General features: G+C 32.8%; 1 protein-coding gene across 2 annotated transcripts; it reads left to right on the top strand.

Annotated features, from left to right (window-relative positions):
- Window positions 1-267: 267 nt before the first annotated feature.
- LOC141456479 (trypsin-1-like) lies at window positions 268-11,534 on the top strand. 2 transcript variants are annotated; one of them, XM_074132510.1, is made up of 7 exons: window positions 268-1,296; window positions 2,547-2,721; window positions 7,278-7,403; window positions 8,334-8,491; window positions 8,594-8,745; window positions 10,932-11,106; window positions 11,192-11,534. In XM_074132510.1, the coding sequence occupies exons 1-6, from the start codon at window positions 1,275-1,277 to the stop codon at window positions 11,088-11,090; spliced, it is 792 nt and encodes a 263-aa protein (XP_073988611.1). In that variant the 5' UTR covers window positions 268-1,274; the 3' UTR covers window positions 11,091-11,106; window positions 11,192-11,534. The 2 variants fall into 2 exon arrangements, with proteins under 2 accessions (XP_073988611.1, XP_073988610.1); XM_074132509.1 differs by lacking the exon at window positions 268-1,296 and adding an exon at window positions 1,318-1,556.
- Window positions 11,535-11,876: the final 342 nt, after the last annotated feature.

Genomic DNA, 11,876 nt, shown 5'->3' with positions numbered 1-11,876 from the left:
CAAACACATGCAATTGATTGCTTTGGCAAGTTTGCAAAGAGCAATTCATTAATTTTAGTCGTACTTTTAGTTGCGGCTTGTGCAGTTAACAACACGGATTTTTATTAGTTTTTCCTTATGTTTAAAGTCTCAATCGGTTGTTCCTTACGATTAAAATCTCAATTGGTTGTTCCTAATGTTTAAAATCTCAATTAGTTGTTCCTAATGTTTAAACCAATTTCAATTGGTTGCTCCTATTGTATAATCCAATTCTAAAATTTAATGTGAGTTACTTAGGACAGTCTAGGAGATTGCATACCAGTGGATATCCGGCCACTGTGGAACAGCGGGGAATCAATTGGTGGTCAGACTGGCAAAGGATGGATGTAAGCCATCACCACCAGATGATCTAATTACTTACCAGCAGGTTAAGTATGGGTTAGAGCAAAATTGCCAGGAAATTGTTTTTCAAAGAGGAACGAGAGAAGCAGAAGGAAAAAAAATTGGGAATCCGTACTAACCACAAGAGTTCCACCAGACTTGCCCCCGAGTTAGAGGCAAATTTTAGGCTGCAGATGGTACATGATTATCAGCATGCCTATCTACACAGGATCGGGATAAAGAGAACCCCTTACAGCCCCCTTTGTGAGAGTGAAGACACTAGACGAAGAGAGTGGACGCTGGACACCTTGAAGTATGTCCACAAGCCTTGCACACAAGTTGATGAGACATTCCTCTAAGTGGAAAACAAAATTCTATACTTTATTGGGCTGCCAGGTAGGAAATGGTTTGTATGCCTTCCGCCGGGGTAAGATAAAATAAAATTTAAAAAAATCAAACAATCAAGAGATTGTTAGACGAAAGGTTCAGGCAAAGGATTTAGTAAATAATTTTCTAAAATGGTCAAATAGTGAATGGAGTTTTTTTCCTGCTGCAAAAGCAAACCACTAATAAGTGTTATACCTATGATAAATATTTAAAAAATAAACATGGAAGTATTGCCTTAACATATTCCAAGTTAATCAGCAAGAAATAATACTTAATTAAATTATATTGTAATTGAATGAGACTAAAATTAATAATTCTTTTAGTCTTTAGTTTCTTTCAGATAAGTTGTGTAATGCCAAAATTGGTATAGGCAGATACAGAAGATGTTCTACCAACTCTCAAGTCCTGAACGCCCCACATTGAAACAAGGGATTATGGTTTTCGCTTTAAACTCGTAACCAAATAAGGAAAATGTGAAAACTATCAAAATACTTGATGTTATTTTTAGTAACACTGGTTGGCAGGGGATGTCATTTAAACAGAACAGTGGTATGCAATTCACCTATATTAATGTAGTATTGTCACTTCCTCCGCGCGATCCAGGGCCTCAACTGGCCTGCCCTTGACTTAGTCCTCGCAAGCTTTACCTCGTTCTCTCGGGTATATATACTACATCTACTACAGTTGACAGACTATATGCAATTCTCCTCTCCATATATCATAATCTACTATGATTAGTTTCACCAAACTTATATTTATCTTACTTAGTTTTTTCTTTAAGTGCCATGTAGATGCTCAAGTTACTAATTGTAAGTAAGACGTATGAATTGTTAAGTGCTTGTTATCAAATTTAAAAATTAGTTGGACAAAAATCTTCTCAATTTTATACAAATATACATAAAAATAACGCCGTTTATCTTTAACTTAATTTTTCCTCCTTTAAATAAAAAGTAATAACTCTAATATTAAGGATATTTTTAAAAATATCCAAAATATTGTTCTTAGATAGGCATCAAACACGGCTAAATAGAAGTTCAAAAGAAAACCGTATAAATAACAGCTTTCACATTTCTTTTTCAGATGACTTTTGAACAGAGTTATTAATTTGATAGCTGCTATTTTTTAAAATTAAAAGCTTTAATTAAACTGCTATATTTATTTATTCTCAACGTTAAACAAGAAAATTTAATTCTCTTAAAATATTTTAATAATAAAGCAGTAAATTTATTTATTCTCTTACTAACGTGATTCACATGAATTGCTTTTTTCTTCTGAATGATCTTTCACTTCACCTCTCAAAGTGTTGTGACGGATAAATTGCTATTTTAAATTTTATTTTGTTCTTGTCTTCTCTTAAATACTGAAAACATTTTAAATATCGAAATTCGAACTGAACTTAAATCAAATTCATTTTTCATTGTTTTAAAAACAGAAACCAGCTGACAAGCTATTTAGTATAAATGTATGAACTACTTTATCATGGTTAAAGAGGTTCCAGAATCTCTGAATACCATTTTATTCTTCGACATTACAGTGAATAAGTCTGCAACAACGACAGTTGAAAATATAAATGCATATGCTTTAAACTAAAACTTTATTGAAATGATTCCAATACTTTTTAAATTTACGCAAACAATTTTATTGACAAATTATTCATTTTAGAATCCGTCAACCTGAACTTATTTGTAAATACCTTAATATCAGTCTCCGGTTATCTAATATTCTATTATACTACATTTCCTCGATTTCTTGGCGTTCATTACATAAACAACTTTCATTAAGTGCATATTATTTTGCAGTCGCAGATGTAGCTTGTGGTCGCAGTGGACGTACAGGACGTATAATTGGCGGTACTGATGCTACTCCTGGAGAATTCCCTTGGATTGTTTCTATTACAAGACGTGGTGGTCATTTCTGTGGAGGTACACTACTCAATAATAAATGGGTACTAACTGCTGCTCATTGTTTATGCACGTAAGTTGATATCAATTGAATTTGTTTTGGTAATTCTCTTATTTTTTTAGAGAATTCCGCATTTATTTATTTTTGAAAAAAGCAGGGTAGTATCCAAGCCTTTTTGGTAAACGTTCCGTCTAAAAAATGAGAATGTAGCGTTGAAGTAACCATAATAATAATAATAATCATAAGAATCCAGCAGCTGACCCTTAGATTTTCTCTTCCTAGAAGCTTCTTACAGTTATAGCACATTTTTAGCTTTAGGAAATGTAAAAGTTTTTCTGAGAGAATTCTTGAAAATGGGTTTATATTTAGTCAGAAGAATATGAATGATAGTAAGAAATGGGTATTCAAAATTGGAATTAATTCTTTTTCTGTAGAAAGATAGGGGTTGCAGCTGCAATACAAACAAAACCGTTTGTACAAACACCTTCAAACTGAATTCACTTGTATATTCGCGCTATTAAAAAGATGAGGAGTACTTGACTATCTAAAAATTGGAATTTAGGTGCCTTTGAAAAAATGTTTTCTTTTGTGTAGGCCATAGATTTTTAAATTTGACTTCTCCACTTTTTGTTCTAAAGAGTTTTAGTCTTTCGGTTTTATAGGCCAGCCCTGAAGAATAAGTTTAACGCAGTCTCTTTCAATGTACTACTAGCCTTCGAAATTTTATTCTATTAAAAATGGTTTTAAGTTTAATATTCTTTATAGTCCATTTGTTTATCTTCCCTGCCTCATAGGGCATTACCCTGTTTAACTACTTATCTCTTCTTTTCTACCTTATTTTAAAGCTTTTTAAAATATCATGTACTTGGGAAAAATAATTTGGACTCTCGTTAGGTTGGAACACTCTGTTCAACAATTAGTTGAGTGTAGGAATTAATTCTTTTTCTGTAGAAAGATAGGGGTTACAGCAGCAATACAAACAGAACCAATTGAACCAGCTGAACTATTTGTAAATTTGGTTAGGTCCTCTGTGCGAGAAAATTCAAAGATAGAAGGAATTGACTTACACAAGCCTTTTGTAGTAAATTAATGTTTAATGTTTTATCTATAAAAATAAAAAGAAAAAATATATTTAATGAAATTTGTCACTTTTTCATCTTGAAAAGAATTTTTTTTTTTAAGTGAGATACGAAAATTCTTTCCTCTTATGTTTGTGTCATTATTACAATTCGATAACGATGCTTAGAAGGACAGATAAATAAGATACGTTGATTAATTGAAATAAAACGCACACAAATAAACGTGATAAAAATAGCCGCCGGTGTTAATTTGGTATAAGGTCAAAAGGTTGACTGTTAATTTTTTGTTGTTTGGAGGAACTTGACCCATATATACTTTATAGTAGAGTGAAAACAATAGCTGGCCAATCGAAGTATGTCACAGTGTACAAGGTCGGCTCTTTTGCATTTTTATTATGATTCATCCTAAAACGCATTCATCTGTATTCTCTTCCTACTGTTTTTTGTTTTTTTAAATTTTCTTTAAATACACATTAAATTACTTGATTTTTGGAAATTTCCTCAGTAACCTCTTTACCAATAACAGCTCAAGTTTTTGATCATTACAATTGGCATGGTAATATTTTTTAATCTTGTTGTATCGGATGTTTTCGAGCTATTCGATCAGAGAGGCGCCTGGATATCAGGACCGAAACTGGGATGAAGTTGCCTATGGTATACTAACAGACTTTCAACTTGAAAATTCAAGGCTAAAATTGTCTGTATAGGAAGCAACTTTGACCAGGTTGTCCATAAACTAGAGGTCGTCGCCTCCAATCCTAATGCTCATTTACTGACATTTTTTTTAAGCCGTTTTCTGCGATAGTATTAAAAAAGAGGGAAGATTTTGCTTCTGAGGTTGGATTATGAGGAATGCTAATGTATAAGAAACCTCCCAAATTAATACTGCCCTTATACAACTACAAAAAAATGATTTTATTTTATTTTGTTCGATCTTTTATTTTTTATGAATAACGTTTTATAAGACCACTGTTAAGTTGTGTACTTGATATTGAGGCAAAATAAACAAAAGTCATGAATTATGACCAAATAACTAAACTGAACAAAAATGTTGATTAAAACAATACTTAAATGTAACATCTGCTTGATCTAATTAAGCAATGAATTATTCAAGTTAAAACAATGCTATAACAACCATAATTGTTGCTCTTTAAAAAACTGAACTTCTTTGCTTCCAACGTGCAATGCTGAAGTCATTAAAAAATAAAATAGAACCTCTTTCTCAGGAATGGAAAAAGATACTAATTCCGATTAGGACTAATAATAGATCGCTAATATTGCCGTAGATTGTACTATTGTTTTTAGTTGATTCATAAAAATAAGTGGCCAATATTGTATTATCCAGTCCATTTTTTAAATTATTAGAACCATGACAATCGGTCACCTTAAGCTTTAACTGAAGAGATAATATTTGCGCGAATTGTAGTTAACAAAAATTACATAACGGGTTAGCAGTAGGTATGTGCCGGCGATTATAATCAAGAACAGATCAAGTTGTAAACAAATTAGACCGACTTGGGTGTTTGTTAACTAGGTCACTTAACAAACTACTGCTCTTGTATTCTACTTCTTACAATCTGACCTTTAACTTTTGTTATTTATTTTAACCAAAATGTAGAAATAATTGGATGATTTATTGAGATGGAATTATTTGTAGAATATTAATTGATGTTTGATATAATTTAAATGTAACAAAATGTATTTTCATTCTCTTTTTCACTATACTTTATTTTTTTTATTCAAAAAAGAAGAAACATTATTGTCCATTTCCATCATACTAATTTCATTTATCTTTACTAAGCTTTCGACGTAGGACCTAGGACATCTCCAGGGTTTACACTGGTTAATTAAAATTTCACTTTTTTGCACATTAGCTCTGAAGTTAGTTATTTATTTATAAATAGTTATTTATGTTCCTTGATGTGATAATTTTGGGCATGTTTCTTGGATTTGTGGTTACCAAATTAATGAAATCATAAGTTGGCAAATCTTCCTATCTCCAGTTAGCATATAGAATGTAGGTGACATGTTGAGTTGAACACAAGGTCGGTTTAACTGTAGACCTAGGTTACTTTTAAAAGCGAAATTCATTAGCATTCGTTTAGTACGCTGTCGCTTTTGTTTTCTGTCTGTTTAGTAGAGTACCAACTGATCATCAAGGCAACCACCTCATTCAGACAGTTGCCCCAGTTCCTATCCTTTCACTGACTGCATTCTTCTATCTCTCTCTCGTTCATTTGGTTTCTTATGCTCTCTCAAACTATCATTGAAACTGTTTATCTGAGATATTCTGAGTTAATGCATATGAGGAAATGAGGAAGATAATACTAATCAAGTGGTAAACGCACCAAAAAAAAAAAAAATCTGGGATTTATTAAAACTTTGAGTTTGTCATTGTTAAAGAGATTTTCTGTTTAGTTACTTAAGAATTAGATTTTCAGCGATTATAGTCAACATTGTTGCTTGATGTCCTAAAAAGTACATTGATATTTGGCAGTCTTTCGCGGTCTCAAAAAATTATTGCCCAGATGTTGAAGAAAAATAAATGATTTATTGAGATTGCGTCCAAAAGATACATGCACGGAATAAATGTTAAAATTTTTGTGAACAACACAAATTATAAGATGCTTTCCATTTATCTGTTGTTTGCCCAATGCACAGTTTCGTAAAATTACTGTGTTCTCTTGTTACAGACATCACTGCCCATAACCGGACAGTCTGCTGAAAGACTTTCCTAGAAGCAATAAATATAAAGGCTGGTAGATGAACTCGAAGCCGAGATCAAGTGGAAGTTCACTGTACTTACCACTTCGCTGATCTCGTCCAATAACATTGTTATTCTTTTCTATGGTACTTTCTAGTTTTAATCTCACTGATTTGAACTGATGCTTACATTGCCAGTACCGTTGTTGTGTAAATGAACGCGTGTCTATCTGAGTAACGATTCGCTAAAAATGTAAAAGTTACTTAGAATGCAGAATAGAAGTATCGTTGTGCAGAATATTGAACGGTAATAACACAATAATAATTTTAGAATAATTTTTAAAAAAATTACTTAAAGTAAAAAAAATTAAAATTTGGTTTTTTAACGTTCACAAATGGTTTGGTGAGCAGCTTTTAGAATCCCCTGGCATATAATATATGTTCCTGGGTCCCTGTAAGAAGATCACAGCAGTGTTTACTATTTTCTGTAAGCTCTATATTGCTTCGTCTAACCGGACATTCAACATCTTAAAAAGATATTGTAATGTTACACAAATTTAGTGATGTTCTCTTCAAATCTTGTTTTATTTCATGATCATCGGTCGATTTGGCCGTTCGCTTACCTTCAAGATTTCTTGGTTTAAGTGTGTATTCTTCCAGACTTTGAATTCTACTAGTTTGAATGATCATTAAAATCTCATCAAAATCCATAAAATAAAGAAAATAATCATTTTTCTTTGACTACGTATTATTATTGTTGCATAAAACTTATCTCTTGTTTCTGATGTGATCGATATATCTTTATTAATCATTTTTATTTGTTATATTTATTTTTATGTGTTGTAGGGGTAATGATGTTCTTGGGGCAGCAGAACTAAAAGTAACAGTAGGAGGCCATGATCTCAGGGAATCAAGAGGAAGAAATATTCCAGTAGCCAATCTTTTAGTGCATCCAGATTATATTTGTTCTAGGTGAGTTTTTTGTATTAATCACTCATAAAGTTATGTAGACCAGAAAATGAAGTTCTGAGTTTAAGAATAAGTGGCAAACAGGGCAACTTTACTCTTTAGAGCTAATTCTGAATCCCATTTTAAAACAAATTATTTCGCTACTTTTATTATTCCTAATTTTGATTTCATATGATTTCCATCTATACTAATCCGAAAGAAAGTAAAGTAATTATGAAACATTGAACATATGAACATTATGAAAGTAGATTGTAGATTGGTATTAAAGGGTGGTTCCACCAAAAAGAGGGAAGGAACGTAGGCAATCCAAAATGCTCTTTGAACATTGAGCCAACTCTCATTTCATAAAGGATACCGGGGCTTCAAGACCAACAAATCCGGCTAAAAATTGCCAGGTAGCAGTACAATAAACTAATAAAGTAGTGACACTAGGGAGCAAGGCGACTCATTCGCCCAGACATTATGAAAGTAAGCGAAATCGTTAAAAATCGTCGGCAGTAGTTCTTCAAAGTGCTTTTGGCCAATCTGTTAACTTATGTTTTATGATCGGAATATGCACTATTATCTTATGTAGTTACTTCCATTAAATTAAGTAATATACTTTGTTATTTCACTAGCATTTCCAAAAATTGACTTAACAATAATGAATTAAAGTATTGAATGGGAGGAATTGATAATGATTACTAGTTAAAAAAAATAGATTGGATGTTATGAACTTGATTCTAACCAGGGCAATATATTGTCTTTCTCAATTTTAAACTTGGAAAATATTATGTTTGACCTAAAATAAAGTAATAAAAAAAATTATTGTGAGGTTTTCTTGGAGGGTCTTACTTGGCAATCACAGGCTACTGGAAGTTTAACATAATAATATTTAAAAATAAAGAAAAAAAAAAAAACCAGCGTTCTTACATTATAATTTCTCGTCTCCAGGTACGTCAATGACATTGCTCTGCTAGAACTCGATGGAACACTGTCTTGGTCAGATTCAGTTCGTCCAGCGTGCTTACCGACAGGCGTTACTGAAACTTATTCGGACGAAAGGGCGATTGCAGCAGGCTGGGGCTGGACCAGTGAAAAAACAGGAAGAGGTAACTTACTTCACAATCTATATAACTTTAACTTTGTGATTTCTTTTAATCTAGGATTGTATTTAGTTTACAATATTAGAAGCTAATGAATAAAAATTTAAGGTGGTCGAGCAAATGTACTACAGAAAGTGTTTCTGGAAGTAGTTGGCAATGATAGATGTAAAGACTGGTACAGATCACAAGGAAAGAAAGTGAAGATACTGGATTCACAAATGTGCGCAGGTTTTGAAAAAGGTGGCAGAGATACTTGTTGGGTGAGTTGAGTTTGTTGGTTATTTCAAAATAAATACTATTTAAACTCTGACTTGATCGACAAAGTTGCGATCCAGTTAAGCCAGAAGAGTTAAAAAATGTTTTAGTTATGAGTGAACCTCCCTGAGTAGACCAGAAAATGAAGTTCTGAGTTTAAGAATAAGTGGCAAACAGGGCAACTTTACTCTTTAGAGCTAATTCTGAATCCCATTTTAAAACAAATTATTTCGCTACTTTTATTTTATTTTATTTTTTTTTTCGGCGCATCGACATCTTGGTCATTAGCGCCCACTATCATAGTTCTTCTTATTTCCTTATACTACACGAGCTGGGATGACACATGTGCAGACCCATAGCTTCCAATCACTACACCTTGCTTAACAAGGTAGGGTGGAGCCTGGGTCTGCAAAATTGTCTCCACACATCCCCTCTTATTTCATCGACCTTGTCGACGAGGGGGAGTGTGGAATATAATTGTGACATCCCTTAATTAAACTAACGTTTATACTACATATCTAAATCTGAATTAATAATTTTAAATGTTTTCTATTATATTTATTGTAGGCAAAACCAAAAGTATTATAATTTCTAGGTTTACTATTTGCTTGGGCTTTACTGAATACTAAATCCGAGGAGGGTATTTACTCTACTAGCAGTTGGATGTGCAGTACTTTGAACTAATATTCCTGCACATCCTAAAATAAACTAGAACTAAATATAATTAACCTAATGGGGTTGAAATACTCATATAAAATTTCTTTCAACCCCGAGATAAAAAACCTAACCTAAACAGACATACGACTTTCTCGCCAATAAATACGTTCATGCCACTAAATACATTCACGCCAATAAATACATTCAAACTAATAAATACATTCACGCCAATAAATACATTCGTACCAATAAATACATTCATACTAATAAATACATTCTCACCTATATACAATACACTCATCCAAAGCATTCACACTAGGGGAAAGTACTCGATATTCCTTTCCCCTTTAAAAGGACTAACCTATAAATTAACCTAATTGCTAACCTAAATTTTAAAATATAAATTGATATGTTTTAGAAACGTAAATAGCCTCCTGATGTAAGGAGAACCCTCCTGAAGGATAACGCGCTTGTTATGTGGCAGGCCTGCTGTTTCTCTCTGTGTTCGCAGTGCCTGACACCCTTCCAACACGTGTGACACTGTCAGCCTTTCTCGGCATCGCGGGCACCTCGGCCTTCTTTCGGCAATGAGGAGGTACCCATGTGTCAGACGTGTATGACCAATCCTTAGCCTTGTTAGAATCACTGATTCATGCCGCGGGTAATTCTCGACTCTAGTATTGAGCACACGTGGCCTTATCTCTTTTAGTTTTTCATTAAAGTTGTCCCACTGAACTTGCCACTTTCTATTAGTACAGAAAATTTATAATAAGTTTCAAATAGGCTTGTAAATCAGTGGGACGTACAGGGATTATATCTTCAGAGGTAGTAGAGGCAGCTTCTTTAGCGGCCTGGTCTGCTCTTTAATTGCCGGACACACCTATGTGCCCTGGCACCCAGACGAATGTTACCCCTTGGCCACGTGCACGAAGTTCAAAAATTAGTTTAAAGATGTTGATGACCATTGGGTCCGTCGAGAATTGATCCCGGAGAGCCATTATCGCACTTAACGAATCTGTCAATACCAACAATTTATTATAATGATTATCTTTTATTAGCTTTAGGGCCTGGCAAAGTGCATACGTCTCTGCCGTGTACACCGACGCGTAATGAGGGAGTGTCCAACTAAGGGTAACTCCATCGGTCGCTACTTTTATTATTCCTAATTTTGATTTCATATGATTTCCATCTATACTAATCCGAAAGAAAGTAAAGTAATTTATCAGAACCAGTTTATATCAACCCTTATACAACTTTTAATCAGTCAAAACTCAATCCCAACTAAATTTTAATTTGTAGAAAAAAAGATAGTTTTGTTCAATACTTCTGCTATTCATTTTTTCGGAAGATGTTGGAGTTCAAATGCTTATAAATTTTTACAAAAGAGCTTCAGTTTTTGTTAATCTATCTTCAAATCCCCAATTATAGAAATAAAATTTTGAATTGTTTTTATTTTGCCAATTACAGTTTTTTTGAATATTGATGTATTCTCTCTCCTCTAAGTGATTAATATATTACCAAACATAATTTTTAGGCCGACAGTGGTGGTCCGTTAATGGTTGGAGAAGGAGAACGTACCATGGTTGTGGGCATAGTGTCCACCGGTATTGGGTGTGCCAGACCCAGGTTGCCAGGTCTCTATACAAGAATATCTGATTATGTTTCTTGGATTGGGCAGATGTTGAGAAGATAATTGAGAATGTTGTTCGGTAATTAATGTTCATTATTAATGTATTATTAATGTTTTTTTGTATATAAGATTATTTCTTGATAATAATATAAATTTTTTTTTAGATCTACAATTAAGGATTGAAAAAAGCAACAATGTTGAGAAAAGTCAAAAGCCAAATGTTCCTAATTATGCCAAAATATAAATTAATTATTTTTACATATGTGCTGCCTGCAAAATAGAAGTTTAGAGTTTAGATAAAACAAAAATTTCATAACTGTCTCAGAATAATTATATTTTATTTAAATTTGATATACTTAATTTTATTGTCTGAAATTACTACAGTTACCATTATTTACTTTTTATATAAATAAGGATGATAGTTTTAGAATATTTGTTTCTAGTCCTCTGTTACCATATAATGACTAAAACTAGGTTTAAATGCAAAATAAATGGATAAGAAATTGTTACCTGAACTTTGCTTTTTTAATAAACTTCTTTCCTTTAAAATTCTAAATTTCATAAGACCAAAAGAAAATACAGATTTAAATGTTACAGCTATCCTATATTTCCGAAATTTCTTATTTTGGTTTATTTAAACAAACTTACATTTGTGTATTAAGGAAAATCTATCCCAGATTTCCACAACATTAGCTGAACCTGTTTATATCGAAGGTCAATAGTAGTATAGATGTACGCAAGAATCCAGAACAATGAGGTTACAGAGAAGTCCATCGTTTAATTAGAGGATAGAGCTATCTGAGAATTAGGGTTGGCCTATCTTACTTTCTTTATAGCGAGGTGTCCAGT

Source organism: Rhodnius prolixus, unplaced genomic scaffold (genome assembly GCF_049639745.1).
Source record: "Rhodnius prolixus isolate KJV_2025 unplaced genomic scaffold, Rpr scaffold_4, whole genome shotgun sequence".
Taxonomy (NCBI): domain Eukaryota; kingdom Metazoa; phylum Arthropoda; class Insecta; order Hemiptera; family Reduviidae; genus Rhodnius; species Rhodnius prolixus.
Note: the sequence above shows the minus strand (reverse complement) of the source record. Positions and strands in the feature narration are given on the sequence as shown.

What these genes read in the sequence shown, in the direction of transcription:
- LOC141456479 (XM_074132509.1), top strand. Translation starts at nt 1,478, where the DNA reads ATGATTAGTTTCACCAAACTTATATTTATCTTACTTAGTTTTTTCTTT. An exon ending in GCTGCTCATTGTTTATGCAC is followed by an intron (nt 2,722 to 7,277) that starts GTAAGTTGATAT and finishes TATGTGTTGTAG; the next exon opens with GGGTAATGATGTTCTTGGGG. An exon ending in GTGGCAGAGATACTTGTTGG is followed by an intron (nt 8,746 to 10,931) that starts GTGAGTTGAGTT and finishes CATAATTTTTAG; the next exon opens with GCCGACAGTGGTGGTCCGTT.